This window comes from Ceratotherium simum, chromosome 27 (genome assembly GCF_057802395.1).
Source record: "Ceratotherium simum simum isolate JZ-2026a chromosome 27, ASM5780239v1, whole genome shotgun sequence".
NCBI lineage: Eukaryota > Metazoa > Chordata > Mammalia > Perissodactyla > Rhinocerotidae > Ceratotherium > Ceratotherium simum.
The window spans coordinates 26,147,745-26,167,058 of record NC_141926.1 but is presented as its reverse complement, the minus strand read 5'-3'; the positions used below and the strand labels follow the sequence as shown (position 1 = coordinate 26,167,058).

Here is a 19,314-nt window from a genome sequence, read left to right as displayed (position 1 = left end):
TCCCTCAAAAGCTGGCAAAATTTCTCACATAGAATAAGGTTTCTCCCTGGCTTTAGGGAAACCTTATTCTATTTGAGAAAAGAAGGGTATAGATGCAACCCAACCATTATTATTTTTTGGGTCATATATGGAGTATAAAAATATTATCAGATGAATTCTAGAGAGAGAAAGAAGGCTCTCTCAATGCGTCTTGCACAGTATTAAAACCTCTGTGTCTTTTCTCAGGCCCTGCCTAGGTTTCCTCTCTTTTGTCTCACTCCTCAGACTGTATTTGCTGTGATAAGAATTCCTCCCTGAAGCAGGAGCTTAGCTAGGGATGTTTTAAGCTTTTGGGCACACTAAAGCTAAAAAGAATAATAAGGAATGTTGCGATTACTGCAGCCAGGCACTGTAGCTCATTTCACACCCCAAGAGGTTTAAGTAGTGAATTGAGCCAGGTGGGATTAGCTGAAAAGGGTTTTGGAGAAGGACGGACCTTCCTTTTCATATTGAGGAGAAAGAAGGGGATGGCTTTGGCAGGGCAGAAGGTGGGGGAAAGCATTTTAATAGGCAGAGGAATGGAGAAGGAAAGGGATTTGAGGCAAAGGATGGCAAAGCATCCCACTAGGAGAGTCAGGGCACGTGGGCAGTTAGGGTAACACCATGACTGAACTGGACCCATTTCAACTGCAATTGCTTATTCATTCACCACATTTATAGCAACACACCTGGCACTCACCCAGCACTGATAGCTCTTAGCAAACAGGTGAGCTTAATTAATTTTATATTTTCTGACCCCAACTCTTAAAATTTTGTGAAAAGAAGAACACAGAAGAAAAGAAAAAATACAATAGAAAAAATTATCTTCACCTAATCAATTTCCTTCTTTATGCGAGCTTCTGTATGAAGAACAAGGGAGAAATTGATGGGTCAGTCTGATAGCTGCTCCCTATTATCTTACAGATGTAATGGTATTGGGAAGGAACAAACTCCTGGTATCTCCTACCAAAAATATGGCTGAGAGAAGTGATACTTAGGGGAGATTGTCAGAGACAGGATGGCCATGGGCAACATCTTGGACAACATGGTCTTAATCCCTTGTTGTGTATTCTTGACTCATTTATAATGTAATTTTCTCAGCTGCCATTGAATTTTATTTATTTTTGAATAAGAGGCACATGACATACACCTCCAGATTTACTATGAAGTTCTCTCAGTGCACACATTTTTTTCAATCCATTATTACTTTATAAGGACATATGTGCAAAATTTCCTTTAGAATTTAGTGTCAGAAGAAATCTGTTTTTCCTATGGAACCTGTGACATTTATCTTATCTCATAATTAAAGTTATGTGATTTTTAGTGTTTTCCTCTTTGCATGGGTTTCCAGGAATCTCAGACACAAATATTAGTAATTATGCTGACCTTGTATGTTTTATGGATATGGCTCTTTGTTTATTTGGACCTTATTTTCATCTACTAGTCTATTAATCTTCCTGTATATACTCTTTGTTATAATTCATCTTGGTTTCTTTTGAAAATATATGGGTATAAAGAAAAGAAGAGAGAATGGAAAGAAATAAGGGAGAAAAGAACAAAGGGAACAAGGAAGTGAGGAAGGAAGCAAAAAATAAAAAAGAAAGAAAATAAGAAAAAGAGGAAGAGGAAGGAAAAATTAAAGGAAGGGAGGAAGAAGGTATATTATTGTATTAGATTTTATTAATTTTATTCAAAATTGCCCTTGGCCTTATAGAATATTATCAAATAATATTTTTTATAGGTTGAGCAGTTAGAAATACTTTTTAGAAGGGAAATAGAATGAATAAGAAAATTTTTGTTATTTATCTCATGGGGTGAAAGTTTCCTCCTGTCCTTACCTGTTTTCATTTTAGAATATAATCCATTTCCATTTTAGCATAAAATCTCCCTCCCCAAATAACAGGGTCTCAGGAAATGATAAGGGATATTGGCTTGGGGGAAAAACATGATCTCTTGTTGTTTTATTATAAGACTAAATAGCTATATGTTGCAGAAAATTACTGGCAGGTGATTCACACTTGTACCAAAACATAAAAAAGCTTTTTTTATCTTTTGTGTGTATAATTATGTTCTCGGTATATTCCTTGTCACATAAATCTCTCTGGGGTTACAAAATACCCATTAGACTGTAAGTCATAATAAGAGTTAAAAACAATGAGAATTCTCTCTACATTGTATCAATATAAATAAGCGACATTTCACATAAAAGAGTCCCTTAATTCTCAATAATACGTTTTCCAATACTTAGTGGGAGAAATCAGAAATGAATTTTTCTAAGCAAGAAATAACACCAGCCTGTGGTTGATGAAAACCTAGCCATGGATTTTTTTTTTTTTTTACCCTTTTAACGGTGCCCTTCTTATAGCAGTCTTTCAAAACTCTCTACTTTTGTTTTCATCTATTGGAGGAAAAAAGTCTTCCATGGAAGTTAAAACAAGCTACTGTCAGAATGACAAGGTAAGGAATCCCCCAGATTAAGTCAGAGGTGATCCTCAATAGGGAATGTAAACCTGGTTGCAGGAGAAAAAAAAATCTTTTACATTTTGTTGTGTTTCACTTTGTTTTTTTGTTTTTAATACCAGGTGAAATCAAATTGCCACACTTTGGAGATGTTTTGTACAAGTTCTATGTTTTCTACCGAAACAAGTACACAAAGGTTCGCGGGGTCCTTGGACATGAGAGGATGACTCTATCAGAATCACCTGAGGCTCTTAAGACCCCCCAGACCTTGGGGCCTCACAGTAGCCAAGGTCTAGCCTGGGGTCCAGGGAGCTCCTAGGAGTCCTTGATGACATGTAGGGGTTTGTAGTTGGATGAGAAATAATTACAACTTTATTTTTACTAACCTCTAATTAAAATTCAGTCTTTCCTTCCAAAACAAATGTAGGTGACTAACCACAATATTATTAGCAGCCACTATAAATTTTGTCACCAAAACAAATACAGATATCTTCATATCACATTGCAATTGTTGCATACATCTAAAAATATCATTTATGCTCATCTTTGATATTACTGTAACCATTAGAACCACCAGTATATGGCCTGGCCCCGTGGCTTAGCGGTTAAGTGAGCGCGCTCCGCTGCTGGCGGCCCGGGGTTCGGATCCCGGGCGCGCACCGACGCACTGCTTCTCTGGCCATGCTGAGGCCGCGTCCCACATACAGCAACTAGAAGGATGTGCAAATACGACATACAACTATCTACTGGGGCTTTGGGGGAAAAATAAATAAATAAAATTATTAAAAAAAAAAAGAACCACCAGTATATCTTGTTACCTTAATAAAGAAATATATATTACCATATCATATTTTTAATATTTTGATAATTATTTTTCAATGTAATTGATTTCCTTTGTAATTATGTGTATGTTATTTTAGGCGCTTAGAAATATGAACCTGAAAGAGATTGGTAAATTTCACCAGCCTGCCAAAAGTGTCCATGACACGCCAAAGAAGGTGGGGAATGCCTGCCCTACACAGTGGTTCTCAAACTTTAGCATGCATTGGAATCACCTGAAGGGCTTACTTAAACACAGATCACCGGGCCCTGTTCTAGAGTTTCTGATGAGTATTTCTGAGGTGGGGTTCCAGAATTTGAATTTCCTTTTTTTTTTTTTTTTTGGTGAGGAAGATTGGCCCTGAGCTAACATCTGTGCCAATCTTACTCTATTTTGTATACAGGATGCTGCCACAGCATGGCTTGACGAGTGGTGTGTATGTCTACACCAGGGATCTGAACCCGCGAACCCTGGGCCGCCAAAGTGGAGCACGAGAACTTAACCACTACGCCACCACCAGGCTGGCCCCTAGAATTTGCACTTCTATGTATGCATTCCAGATGTTGCAGCTGCTGTTAGCTTGGTCCTAAAATCACGCGCTGGGAGCCACTGACCTAGACCACCTTGAATCCAAATGTCTGGGACCAAGACGAGCTGATTCTAATGTATAACCAGGTTTCGGAACTGCTGATCCAGTTCTTGGATTACATGTTAGTGGTACACGTACTTTCACTTCCTTGCCCATAGCAGACATAATTACCTAACTACTGTGTTTTCCCCAACCCTGTTAGATAATAAACCTATTCAAGACTAATCTTAGAAAGTTATACAATTACTGTAGTTTGCTATTATTTTCTCTTTACCAATTTTTAATTGATGCATTTCTAATTTTAAAATGGGAAAAAACAGAGTTATAATTTGTAATTCAGGCAAATGATGAGCTTTTAAGCTTGGTCCATTAACCGAGTAAAATAAACTTTTTTCCACCGTCTTGCCACAGCTCCCCACCCCATCCATCCCACCCCAGGAACATACAGAAGAATAAAATACAAATTTCCTTTAGTGCTGAACTTGCAAATTAAAAATAACAGAAAACATTATTTATTTTTGTGTAAATTTAGCTAATAAAAATAAATAATTTAAAGTCGAAGGTAGTAGTAATATTTTTTCTACTGATACCCATATCTTATCTTCATTGTTGTTTGTGTTAAGGCTTTTCTCATATAGTGGAAGATTTGGGGACACTGACAGAAAATATGGACAAGAACAGGAACCCTATTTGTCCACCAATTTCTTAAACATGAAACACAGTTTCCATTTTCAGTTTCCCAGGACCCAGTGCTAAATTGTGGATGCAAATTTGTTGTGGTGCTAACATAAGAAACTAAATCATTACGCTCTTTTATTTGGAGGCTTACTAAAAAAACATTTGACCCCTTACCCTCCAACATTTTCAAAACACCGTTGAAATGGAGGAACACTGAAGTAATTCCATTTCTTATTTTGGGTTTGAGAAGGAGAGGCTGAATCTGCTGTTTCTGATATTTGAACTGAAGGTATCTTGCACAGGACTATTACAGGATTTAAAAATTAACACCAACTCCTCATAGGCTGCCTAATAGGGATCCATATAACTACCTCTATTTTTAAGACATTATTATTTCCTAAATTCTATAAAGCTATACAGAGCTGATGACTTCTAGTTTTTAACGGCTTAGTAAGGTGAATTGACTGCATAGTTCATTTAGTGGGTTAGTAACATGGTAGTGCGTTTTCCTAGGAAATATCATTTTAAAAATCACTGCTCTAAGTTTCTTTAACACTTATTCTTGCATCACTGTAATATGTTTTCTTTCATACTTTGATCAGAGACATGAAAATGTTATTCAAAGTACTTTTTACTTATGCATGCTATAAATGGCAGGGAATGAAAATGTTTCATTTAAAAAAGGGAAGGTTGATGAAATCTGCCTCATATGATTTACCTGAATCTGTGGGGAATTGCATTTTGTACCCGATCTGCATAAATAAGCTTGAGAGTCCACAGTGCCTTTCTAATAAATTGACTCCTAAATTACTTTCCACTGTACCCAACACATCATTTTAAACGAGCTAAGCTTTTTTTCAGTTACCATGCACTAGTCTAGACAAATTCTCATTAAGGCTATAACTTTCTTTCAATTACTAGAGCACTATGGAGACTATTTAATAAGTGAAGGCCCAAAGATTCAAGTCTTTGCAGAGATTACCTTACTCATTTCTGAAAACAGCGAGTGCTTGACCTTCATCAAAAATATCGTGTCTAAGGCAGTAGGATGTACTACTTGCTTTACACACTGAAATATCTAGTTCTTTGGCCCTGTCTCCAGCTAGAAGGACTATGATTCATAGGAAATTGGGTCAGTGAACTAAGGAGTAAAGTCTGGCTGGGGAAAAAGCGTGTAAATAGTACACAGTTGTGTGGAATTGTCGGTCATCCACTCAGCTCAGGCCATTTCTAGAAAACCTTCCCTGACATGCCCAAATTGAATAGGTTCTCCTGTAGCACACTGTATTTATCACAATATATTTTAATTATCTATTTATGCAACCCTTTCTACCACATAAGCATTTAAAGCAAAAACCACGTCTTATTCATCCGTGGAACAGACACAGCATCATTGTTAATGCTTAGATTTCTGATCCGGGAGTAATCGAATAATATAGTTATATTAACAACTGTTAAAAAGTAATGAAGATATATGTTTCCTTTCCAATACATTTTCTTACACAATTTTAGAAATCTGCATTATGCTATCACCCAATATATTTCATTTAAATTCATTAAAAATCTTCTGTCAAAGAAGATGTTGATCTTTTCGATCTCTGTAAATCATTCATCTTAACCCCATAAATCCCCAGGAAATAATTTAGTTATGATTCACAAACCACAGTGGAAAGACTCCTATGTTTATAAACATATAGTGATGCTTAGAAAGGGGGTGAATTGGAGCTCAAGCTCTTGTGCAGTGAAAGCCCAATCATCCAGGGCCTTCTGATCCATCAACCGTGGAAACAGGGTGAAGTCACCAATCTCTTTAGCCTAATCTTCACAAACTAAGTTCCTGAGTGTGTAGAACAGCCCCTCAGCATTACTGGCAACTTTAGTAGTAGAAGCAGATGACTTCCTAGGGCCTCACCTGTATAAACTCACTATTGAACTAAAATCAATATTAAAGTAGGTACCTGGGATCAATGCCGCTTACCCAGTGCTTTACTTGAAGTGAGAATAAATAAACAACTGCCAATTTCAGTGTTTTGTCGGCTCTTCATCAAAAAACATTATTCCCTGCACAACCCACCCTCTTCCAAGAGTTTATGTCTGAAAGCCCCTCATGTTGAAAGGGTTTTGTTAGAATACTAGCTATAATGTATAATAAAAAAGATAATATATAGAAAGTGCAGGAAGTTTGTGACTAAAACACATAAACCAAATTGATGATTATTTACATAATGGATGATAAAACTCACTTCTTCCCTTTGCTCTTGATAGGAATTGTCTTCCTGATGAGGTTGATATCCCTTAGATGCATCTTGGACCTGGGGAGTTCCTATTCTAAATGAACAGCATTTTAGGAGGTAAGGGGATTTGAAAGCTCTCAATCTGATTACAGTGGGGCATTTCCAACACTCTGACTGGGACCTCAACACATTTCCCTGTGGTAAAATATCTATATGAGGCAGTTAGGTACTATCTTGGGATTAGTATACAATGTAACTCTCCCCAGTCTACCAGAAATTAAACAGCCATTATGGGCCACACTGAAGATCTAACCACTGCAATAATGTTATTTCTAGCAGAAAATATGTTTTGGGTTAAAAAAAAACACACTTTGAAATAAATTTTGAAAATCTGTGCATAGCATGAGGACTCTGTTATATGAATTATTAATCAATTAGAAAGAAGAGCCCCTTATAAGGAAAGCAATCAATTACATTTGATTTTGATGAACTAGGAATGGTTGAGATAATTGCCAATGCTGAGGATACGTGTAGGTGTGGACTTAAATTATTTTCCTTTGTAACTTTATACAATTTTTTTAGAATAAATTCTAAAATCATTCTCCAGTTCAAGATAGAAAGAAAATGATGTTTATAATTGGGCAACCTTTGTCATACATTTAGATAGCTAGATATATCTATATTTATATGTACATATATATTTATATATAATGAATAATTTATTGTTTCAACAAATGTTTATTTAGCACCTATATTTGAGACAGGGATACATCTAGATGTTAGCAATGCAATAATGGATAAAATAGACATGGTTCTTACATTTATAAACTTCATAGTTGAATATAACAAGCCAACCTGGTAAATAATATGGTGCTAAAAGTGATAAAATAGCCATATGTGACCCAATATGGTTAAATCTCCCAAATCATTACAATCAAAGGATCAGAATAGTGACTTAGAGTTGATCAACTTACAACCTAAAGGAAGTAAATTGTTACTACTTATTACCCTCCATTTTTCACCTCATTACTCTTGAGACTGATGGGAAGGTGAAAATGAATATGGTGCACTTATATATTTGATGTAATATATTATGACATTAGACTGGGTGGTATAATAATTTTTGTTGAGTAATTAATATGGAATTATCACTTGCATTGTCCTTCTTGGGAAAGTCTTGAAATTTTGCATGTCTTTTCTCACAACAATTAAACAGCTACAAATTTCCAAAAGAACTATTGTGAACACAGGTCAAAGATATAGCAAAAGCATGTTCTCTGCAGTGCCCTTGTGATTAGTTATGCATATTATGATACAGCAGAAAGTGGAATATTTCATTTTTTAAAAAAATGATAATCTATAGAAAATATTTAATGAGATGAGAACTGCTCATGTATAAGTAGACTACAAACCAAAGCATAATATGATATTTTGTATGATTTTATAATATAATATTTCTATATACTCATATTTATATAATATTTATAAAAAGGGTATTAACAGTGGCTGTTTTTTGAGAATGAGGTTAATCAATATTTTCATTTTCTTCCTTTTGCTCATGTGTATTTTCTAAATTCATAACTTCCATACATTTTAAATTTCTTAATAAACCCAATTTGGTACCAATGAAAAAGCTTGAGAATCTCTTAAAAGAGAGATGAGTAGAATTACTCACCCTAATCCCAGCAGCTGACAAACATCATTTGAAATCTGGGTGGTCCAGTTCTCAGCACAGGCTACATGCCACACGCTCTGGATTCTGAACTGCACCAAACCAGTGTTGCTCACCGTGCCATTGACAAGACGCACTAAAGAGATTAGATCACACAGGGTCATTTTGACCTATGTTGATAAAAGTAAATGATGGACTCTAAACTAAATGTGCAATGTTCTTAACATTTAGAGTTTTGAGATTGATTGTAATTTTTCTTAAGAGTGTGTTGAAAGGGCTGAGTTGAAAAATACAAATTGGGTAGAGTTAATTTTGTTCTTTCATATAACTATAAAAATGGAAAAGGCAGAGATATGCAAGTCCATTGCATATCAATACAGCGAATAAACAGAAAATAAACGTATTTATGAAGAGGGTATCTTATAAAATTAGTCTCAAAGAAGAAAAATTCAAGTTCAAGGACAACTTTAGACATTTTTTTTCCTACTTCTTTCTCCAGAAACTATTTTCTTTGCACTTGTTCTTCTACTGTTTGGTGTTCATCACCTTCCTCACCACCCTCAACCATTTTGGATAGAGTCTTCAAGCTATTAGTGGCTAGGTAGGAATTGGGCCAAGCTAAGCTGGTTTGTCAAACAGATAAAACATCAGCAACGGCAGTTTTACCTGAAAACACTATACTATAACTCTATAAATTAATATTATTGCTTATACTTTTTTCCTATTATGAGAAGAATAAGAGCATTGACTTTAGAATTAAACTTAGGTTTAGAATGCAGCTCCCGCCCTTACTAGGTGTGTGGTCTTTGGCAGCCACTCAACTTCTCCAAATCTCAGTTTTCTCATGGCTAAAATGCAGCTAATTCTTATGTAAAAGTTGTTTTATAGCACTTAGTTACAGAGCATGGCACATAATAAGTAGCATTAAATATTTGCTTAGAAATAAAAATAATACATAATAGAAGTAGCCATTACTCATAATGTTATAGAGATCTGGAAGTGAGACTGGACTGAAGACTCAACAAGGCAGGAGGAGGAGTAGATACTGAAGAATCAAGAGTGCAAAGGACCAAGTCTAAGAAAGCCAGGTATAAATAAGCACAAGAGTGCCTCCCTGTGTAGACGATGTATTGAGTATAATAGTCAATTAGAGCTGTGCTAGAGTGCCTGGTGTTGCCTATTGTCTCTCTGTGGTATTGTATGCTTTCTACCTAAATATGGGTTGTCTTAGGCTTAAAATTATTAAAGATAGTCAAATTTAAACAAACAAACAAACAAAACCAGGGACTTGCGTCTTCACTTTTCTCCTAACCAGAATGGAGACAGAGGTGCTGAAATCACTGGGAGATGTTCATACCCAAAAGCACCAAAACATGTCCTAATAAATACATTCATAATCTTCCTCTCATACTTGTAGAATCCAAATGTGGAGGCTAAAGTGATAAAGTATTTTCCTAAAAATAAAACATACCACAATATGCTTCATCTGAGCCATCTTTACAGTGTGGAAGACCGTCACAGAGATTCACCAGTGGAACACACTCTCCATCCTTACACTGAAAATTGTCTTCTTCGCAGGGTTCTGTGGGGAAAGAATACTTATTGTAAAGGATAAAGAAATGCCACATAGATAATTCTGGAGTACCCATCCCATTTCTGCCCTTTAAACATCAGCTCTTTGCCACAGTGCATGGTTGCATGAGCTTTGATATTGAATAAGACTATACACTTAGTTGCTCAGAGTACCTCCACAATAGTAGTGTCAAAGCCAGAGAAAGGCCTTGAAAAGAGTGTGGATAAAACCTTAGGCATCTCCTTTGCAGCAGAGTGTGGGGAAGTTCCAAGAGATGGCTGAACTGTTTAGCATACACCCCTCCCTCACAATCTCTGTTAGTCTCTCTTCAGCAAACTCTTCCACCCAAACGAACATACAAGCAACAATCATTGGAAAGTTACACAAGCATAGAAAGATCTCTTGGTTTCACCTTCCAAATGATACTTCCTAACTTCAATTATACAGAAATGTAGAATTTGCCTTTTAGTGGGACCAAAGTTGGAGTAGGCTGGAAATAGTAAGCTTAGTTAAAACATGGTCAGGTGGGAAAAAGTAGTCATAAACAAATGGAAACTCTGCAATAGCAGTAATTTGAAAGGAAGTTGGGGATGGAGCTCCAAACACGTAAAGCAAGGTTGGAGTGATGGAACATGACTGGCACATGAAGAAACAGAAAGAAAATGAACAGGCTGGACAAGGAAGGAACTGAGTAGATCTAGAGGCAGCTGGTGGTTCCCAGAGTTTGAGTTGTGCAAAAAGAGGCCTACTGGAAATATTCATTGTTTGAAGGGAGTGGGTGCTGCTATTTCCTGGAACTGTTTGTTTGGTCTTAAAGGGTTTTTCCCTGGGAGAACCCTCATCTCACAGGGAGAGAGGGGTTTGCTTCCCTCAAGGTGTTTTCTAATTATGGCTTTGGAGGGATAACTACATGTTGGGATCACTGTTGAGGGCCACATGGGATTTGGATCCCCTGAGAAGGGAGATGTGGTTGGATATAAAGAGGTTTAATGTCTCTTCCTCTGTGTGGCACATGGACAACCAAAATGGGGAAGCAAAAGCTTACTTGATAAAAATAAGGAACAGGGAAATCTGTATTTTGAAAGCTATTAGCAAACATTAATTCTACACTACTACATTGTTTTCAAGGAGACACAATCCAAATTAAAATGGTTTCAGAACTAAATGATACTAATCTCCATAGGGACTTCCTCAATTTATGATGACCAAATGTAATGGCACTTGAAAAGAATCATTCCTGTGGTTTTAGAATCTAGGTTGTAGCCCCAAATCAGAGAGCATTGATAAATACTGTTACACCCTAAAGAGAGATACTAAATATAGCCATACTACACTTACTAAAACATAACAAAACTGGTCCAACAACTATCGATACCCATCACCTATCTCCAGCTATTAAAAAAAAAAAAAAGGAGATTAGAGTTTTCTGTAGAAAATACTGCATAGAGTGCTTGAGGAGGAACGTTGTCATGTGACAGGGGGAAAGATGATGCCATCTTGCACATGAAGTAAGTGATGCCCCCAGACAACCAATTCATATTGGGTTGCCTTAAAAGAGGCAGGCCAGCAATCTCTCTCCCCAGCTGAAAGTTTATTACACTGCAGAATCACAAGGGCTGGTGCTTCCACAGGACTGATTCAGGGGCTTTCAGATTTTTATTTCAACTATGAGTATAGTAAGAAATAGATTTTAAACCATACTCTGGGACACATACTAATGTACATGTGTGTGTGTGTTTGTGTAACTAAATTAAATACCCTTATTCTGTTCTATTCTATTCTATTCTATTCCATCCATTCCATTTCATAACAAGGAATGCTGTTCAAAATGAAATAAATTGATTTCATGGCCCACTTTTTGAAAAATACAAGACAAAAACTGACATATAGTGAAAAATTTCATGGGAGATAGTGACTTCAGTTTCCTAAAGTTTGTGAGCACATAGCTGATTGGTCTTCACTTCCTATGTAATGAGTTCAGAAATCAGAAAGTTGGCTGAAACTTTCCTTGATAGTAGTTAGGTTTAGAAGAGAGGGTGGCAGTGGAAACAATCTGCATTTTATTCGTGTGTGGGGCAGGGCATGAATTTCCTTTTGGCCATGCAGACACTGGGAAACATAATGGAGTGATGGCTGCCTGACAGGACAAGCAGGCTCCAGCACAAAGAAGTGGAGGGATAGAGCCTCGGGGGTGGGGATTAGGAGCTGAGCGGGGTTATAAGAGATCGTCTAGGAAGAGTACTACCCATGCCTACAGTGCAGTAGTCCTGGGAAAGCGGAGAGAGGAACACTCCAAAGAACTCACAACTCTTCTACAAAAAAGCTAGCATTTGGCCAGGAGCCACTGTTAGCCAAAAGAAAACTACAGTGGTGATAGATGTTTTTCCTGTCTTCCTCTCCTCTGACACTGGAGCTATGGGAAGATGGAAGGGAAAGAGCATGCAAAATTAGTCAAAGACAATATTTCTACCTTTCTCTACCTTAAGTTATTGGGCCAAGGTTTGTATTTCAGTTCAGAGATAAAAGAAACTTCAAATTAAATGACATTAAAGTTTTGATACTGTATTTGACAGTACATTTTAACGTCTAAAAGTGAATCTTGGAAAGAGTTTGGATGATGGTGGTGTAAGAAGATCCTGAGCTCACCTCCTCCCACAGACACAACAAATCTACAATTACATGTGGAATAATTTCCTCTGAAGGAGATCTGAAAATTGGATGAAAAGAGCCTCCACAACAAGGGACAACATTGAGAGAGATGGAAGAGGCAGAGACACAGTCCCGTTGCAGAAAAAACCACACCCTAGCTGACACTTTTCAAGGTCAGGAGTAATCTCTAAGATGTAGAGCTTTTCCTGGAAGAGCGAGAGATTCCAACTCCACATTAGGTAGCCAGCCCTTAGATCCAGCACAGGAAGGAGAAGACCTCAAAATATCACTTTGAAAACCAACAGGGAATATTCACAGGAAAACCACAGAACTACAGGGAAAAGAAAACTCACTCTTAAATGATCATGCACAGACTCGCTCGACCCAGAAACCAGTGCAAAAACACCAGACAGAAAAGCGCATAGTCCATAGGTAAAGGAGACCAACTTACTAAGCTCAGAGTGCCTCCGGGACAGCCAGGAGGCAACTGGGATTCCTCACAGGGACTGAGACAATGCAGCAGCCATTTTTGTGACTTCATTCAACCGTGCAGACACAGGTGCTGGCAGGTGCCATTTTGGAGTCCCCCCTCTAGCCTGTTAACTGGGGCCCTGCCCTGTCCACCAGTGTGCCTGCAGCAGTTGCATGCTGCCAGGCCACACAACCAGCCACACGAGGGGGTCTACCCCACCCACCAATGTAACCACAACAGTTGTGCACCACTGGACCTTGCAGTCACCCACACCAAAGGCCTTCCCTGCCCATCACCACACCTGCAGTGGTCCTGCACCACCTGGCCTCACAGCTAGCTGGTCTAGGAGCCAGACCTGCCTACCACCACACCTGTAGCAGTCACGACCTCACCACGACAGAAGGGCACACACAGCCCATACAGGGCACACCCCTGGAACACCTGACTATGGTGACCAGAGGGGAGCACACTGCTGGGCCTCACAAGACATCTCTTATATAAGCCTACTTTTCCAATATTGAGAGATATAGCTGATCTACCTAATACATAGAAATAAACACAAGAATTAGGCAAAAATGAGGAGATAAGGCAACACGGTCCAAATGAAAGAACAAGACAAATCCTCAGAAAAAGAGCTAAACAAAACAGAGATAAGAAATATACCTGATAAAGAGTTCAAAGTAATGGTCATAAGGATGCTTACCAAACTCAGGAGAAGAATGGATGAACACAGTGAGAACTTCAACAAAGAGTTAGAAAATATAAAAAAGAACCAATCAGAGCTGAAGAATACAATAATTAAAATGAAAAACTTACTAGAGTGAATCAACAGCAGATTAGATAATACAGAAGAATAGATCAGTGATCTGGATGATAGAGTAGAGGAAATCTCCCAAACTGGACAGAAAAAGGAAGAAAGAATTTTGAAAAATGAGGATAGTTTAAGGGACATCTGGGACAACATCAAGCAATCTAACATTTGCATATAGGGGTCACAGAAGGAGGAGAGAGAGAGAAAGGGGCAGAGAACTTATTTCAAGGAATAATAGCTGAAAACTTCCCTAACTTGGGGAAGGAAACAAACATCCAGGTCCAGGAAGCACAGAGAGTCCCAAAGGAGATGACTCCAAAGAGGTCCACACCAAGACAAATGATAATTAAAATGTCAAAAATTAAAGAGAGAATCTTAAAAGCAGCAAGAGAAAAGCAACAAATTATGTACAAGGGAACTCCCATAAGACTATCAGCTGACTTCTCAGTAGACACCTTACAGGCAAGAAGGAAGTGGCATGATATACTCAAAGTGCTGAAAGAAAAAACCTACAACCAAGAATAACTCTAACCAGCAAGGTTATCATTCCGAATGGAAGGAAAGATAGTTTTCCAAACAACTAAAAACTAAAGGAGTTCATCACCAGTAAACTGGCCTTATGATAAATGTTAAAGGGACTTCTTTAAGTGGAAAAGCAAAGCAACAAAGAGAAATAAGAAAATTATGAAAGAAAAAATCTCACTGATAAAGGCAAGCATAGTAAAGGTAGTGGATCAACCACTTATAAAGCAGGTGTGAAGTTTAAAAGATAAAAGTAGTAAAATCTTTTATATCTATAATAAGAAGTTAAGGGATACACAAAATTAAAGAGGTAAAATATGAGGTGAAAACATATAATTTTTGGTGGGGGTACTAAAAATGTAGGGCTTCTGGTATGCATTTGAACTTAAGAGACCATCAACTTAAAATAGACTGCTATATACATAGGATATTGTATATTAACCTTATGGTAACCACAAATCATAAACCTATGATAGATACACAATAAATAAAGAGAAAGGAACTCAAACATAACCCTAAAGATAGTCATCAAATCACAAGGGAAAAGAGCAAGAGAAGAAGAAAGGAACAGAGAAGAACTAAAAAAATCCGGAAAACAATTAACAAAGTTGCAAAATGTACATACCTATCAATAATTACTTTAAATGTAAATGGACTAAAGGCTCCAATCAAAAGATATAAGGTGGCCAAATGGATAAAAAACAAGAGACATATATATATGCTGCCTACAAGAGACATGCTTCAGATCTAAAGAAACTCACAGACTGAAAATGAAGAGATGGAAAAAGATATCCCATGCAAATGGAAATGAAAAGAAAGCTGGGATAGCAATATTTATATCAGACAAAATAGACTTTAAAATAAAAACTGTAACACAAAGAAGGGCATTATATAATGATTAATGGAACAATCCAACAAGAGGATATAATACTTGTAAATATCTATGTGCCCAACATAGGAGCATGTTAATGCAAATATTAACAGACATAAAGGGAGAAATTGACAGTAACACAATAATAGTAGGGGACTTTAACACCCCATTTACATCAATGAATAGATCATCCAGACAAAATATCAATAATGAAACATTGACCTTAAATGACACATTAGACCAGGTGAACTTAACTGATACATATAGAACATTCCATCTAAAAACAGCAGAATATACATTCTTTTCATATGCACATGGAACATTCTCCAGGATAGATCAGATGTTAGGGCACAAGGAAAGCCTCAATAAATTTAAGAAGACTGAAATCATATCAAGCATCTTTGCTGACCACAACGGTATGAAACTAGAAATCAACTACAAGAAGAAAACTGAAAAAACACACACATGGAAGCTAAACACCATGCTACTAAACAACCAATGGGTCAACAAAGAAGTCAAAGAAGAAATCAAAGACAACTTGAGACAAATGAAAATGAAAACACATAGTCCAAAATCTATGGAACACAGCAAAAGCAGTTCTAAGAGGAAAGTTTATAGCAATATAGACCTATCTGAGGAAACAAGAAAAATCTCAAATAAACAATCTAACTGTACACCAAAAGGAACTAGAAAAAGAAGAACAAACAAAACCCAAAGTTAGTAGAAGGAAGAAAATAATAAAGATCAGCATGGAAATAAATGAAATAGAGACTAAAATACAATAGAAAAGATCAATGAAATTAAGACCTAGTTCTTTGAAAAGATAAACAAAATTGATAAACCTTTAGCCTGACTCATCAAGAAAAAAGGAGAGAGGGCCCAAAAGAATAAAATCAGAAGTGAAAGAGGAGAAGTTATAACTGACACCACAGAAATACAAAAGATCATCAGAGAATACTACAAACAATTATATGCCAACAAATTGGACAACCTAGAATAAATGGATAAATTCTTAGAAGCATACAATCTTCCTAGACTGAATCAGGAAGAAACAGAAAATATGAACAGACTGATTACTAGTAATGAAATTGAACCAGTAATCAAAAAATTCCAGCAAACAAAAGTTGAGGCCTCACAGGTGAATTCTACAAAACATTTAAAAAAGAGTTGATACTTATCCTCAAACTATTCCAAAAAATTGAAGAGAAAGGATTGCTCCCAAACTCCTTCTATGAGGCCAGCATTACCTTGATACCAAAACCAGTCAAGACATTCAAAAAAAAAAAAAAAAATTACAGGCCAATGAACATAGATGTGATGTTCCCTGATGAACATAGATGTGAAAATCCTCAACAAAATATTAATAAACTGAATTCAACAACACATTAAAAGGATCATACACCATGATCAAGTGGGATTTATTCCAGGGATACAGAGATGGTTCAATATCTGCAAATCAATCAACACGATACATACACCACATTAACAAAACAAAGGACAAAAATTATATGATCATCTCAATAGATGCAGAAAAAACATTTGACAAAATTCAACATCATTTATAATAAAAACCCTCAACAAAGTGGGTATAGAGGGAATATACCTCAACATAATAATGGCCATATATGACAAACTCATTGCTAACGATATATATAATATCCTCAATGGTGAAAAGCTGAAAGCTTTTCCTGTAAGATAAGGAACAAGACAAGAATGTCCAATCTTGACCCTCTTATTCAACATAGTGTGGGAAATCCTAGCTACAGCAATCAGACAAGAAAAAAGAAATAAAAGGCATTCAACTGGAAAAGAAGTAAAACTGTTACTATGTGCAGATGACATGATACTATATATAGAAAACCCTGAAGACTCCACCAAAAAATTATTAGAACTAATAAATGATTTCAGTAAAGTTTACAAAGAAAATATACAGAAATCAGTTGCTTTTCTATACACTAAGAACAAACTATCAGAAAGAGAAATTAAGAAACAATCTCATTTACAATTACATCAAAAAACAATAAAATACCTAGGTAAAAATTTAATCAAGGAGGTGAAAGACCTGTAAACAGAAAACTATAAGACATTGATGAAACAAATTGAAGGCAACATAAATAAATGGAAAGATATACCATTCTCATGGTTTGGAAGAATTAATATAGTTAAAATGTCCATATAACCCATAGCCATCTGCAGATTCAATGCAATCTCTATTAAAATAGCAATGGTATTTTTCACAGAACTAGAACAAATAATCCTAAAATTTGTATGGAACCACAAAACACCTAAATAGCCAAAACAATCTTGAGAAAGAAGAACAAAGCTGGAGGTATCATGCTCCCTGGTTTCATATAGTAGTCAAAATAGTATGGTACTGGCACAAAAACACACACATAGATCAATGGAATGCAACAGAGAGCCCAGAAATAAACCCATGCCTATATGCTCAATCTAAGACAAAGGAGGCAAGCATATACAATGGGGAAAAGACAGTCTCTTCAATAAATAGTGTTGGGAAAAGTGGACAGATACATGCAAAAGAATGGAACTAGACCACTTTCTTACACCATATTCAAAAATAAACTCAAAATGGAATGAAGACTTAAATATAAGACCTGAAACCATAAAACACCTAGAAGAAAACATAGGTAGTAAACTCTTTGACATTGGTCTTAGCAATATTTTTTTGGATATGTCTTCTCGGGCAAGGGCAACAAAAGCAAAAATAAACAAATGGGACTACATCAAACTAAAAAGCTTTTGTACAGTGAAGAAAACCATCAACAAAACAAAAAGGCAACCTACTAAATGGGAAAGTATATTTCAAATGATATATCCAATAAGCGGTTAATATCCAAAATGTATAAAGAACTCATACTACTCAATATCAAAAAAAAAAAAAAAATCTGACTAAAAAATGGGCAGAGGATCCAAATAGACATTTTTCAAAAGAAGACATACAGATGGCCAACAGACACATGATAAGATGCTCAATGTCACTAATCATTAGGAAAATACAAATCAAAACCACAATGAGATATCACCCTACATCTGTCAGAATGGCTATTATCTGAAAGACAACAGATAAGAAGTGTTAGCTAGGATGTGGAGAAAAGGGAACCTTCATGCACTGTTGGTGGGAATGTAAATTGGTGCAGCTACTATGGAAAACAGTATGGAGGTTCCTCAAAAAATCAAAAATAGAACTACCACATGATCCAGCAATCTAGCAATTCCACTTCTGGGTATTTATCCAAAGAAAACAAAAACATTAATTCAAAAAGATATATACACCTCTATGTTCATTGTAGCATTATTTACAATAGCCAAGATATGGAAGCAACCTAAATACCCATTGGTAGGTGAACGAATAAAAAAGATGTGGTGTGTATATACATATATACACACAATGGAATATTAGTCAGCCATAAAGAAGAATAGAATTCTGTCGTTTATGACAACATGGATGGATCTAGAGGGTATTATGCTAAGTGAAATAAGTCAGAGAGAGAAACAATACCATGTGATTTCACTTATATGTGGAAACTGAAAAAACCAAACAAATGAATAAACAAAACAAAACAGAAATAGACTCATAGATACAGAGAACAAACTGGTGGTTGTCAGAGGAGATGGGGTGGGGGAAAGGGTGAAATAGGTGAAGGGTATTAAGAGGTACAAAATTCCCATCATAAAATAAATAAGCCATGGACATGTAATCTACAGCACATGGAACATAGTCAACAACATTTTAATAACTTTGTATGGTGACAGATGGTTACCAGTCTTATCAGAACAGTCAGTTCATAACGTATATAAATGTGAAATCATTATGTTGTACACCTGAAACTAATACAATATTGTATGTCAACTATATTTCAATTTAAAAAATATATATTTTCTAAACAAACTAAATAAATAATTAAATAAAATAAACAAAAGTGA

General features: G+C 36.3%; 1 protein-coding gene across 2 annotated transcripts in view; it reads right to left on the bottom strand.

The window, feature by feature from the left end:
* The window catches only part of TMPRSS15 (transmembrane serine protease 15), a 144,628-nt gene that overhangs the window by 37,957 nt on the left and 87,357 nt on the right, over positions 1–19,314 (bottom strand). For both annotated transcript variants that reach the window (XM_004429501.2, XM_004429502.2), the window contains 2 exons: positions 9,943–10,053; positions 8,475–8,607 (listed from right to left, as the gene is read on the bottom strand). In XM_004429501.2, coding sequence (XP_004429558.1) covers positions 8,475–8,607; positions 9,943–10,053 — 244 coding nt within the window. The remainder of the gene's footprint in view (positions 1–8,474; positions 8,608–9,942; positions 10,054–19,314) is intronic.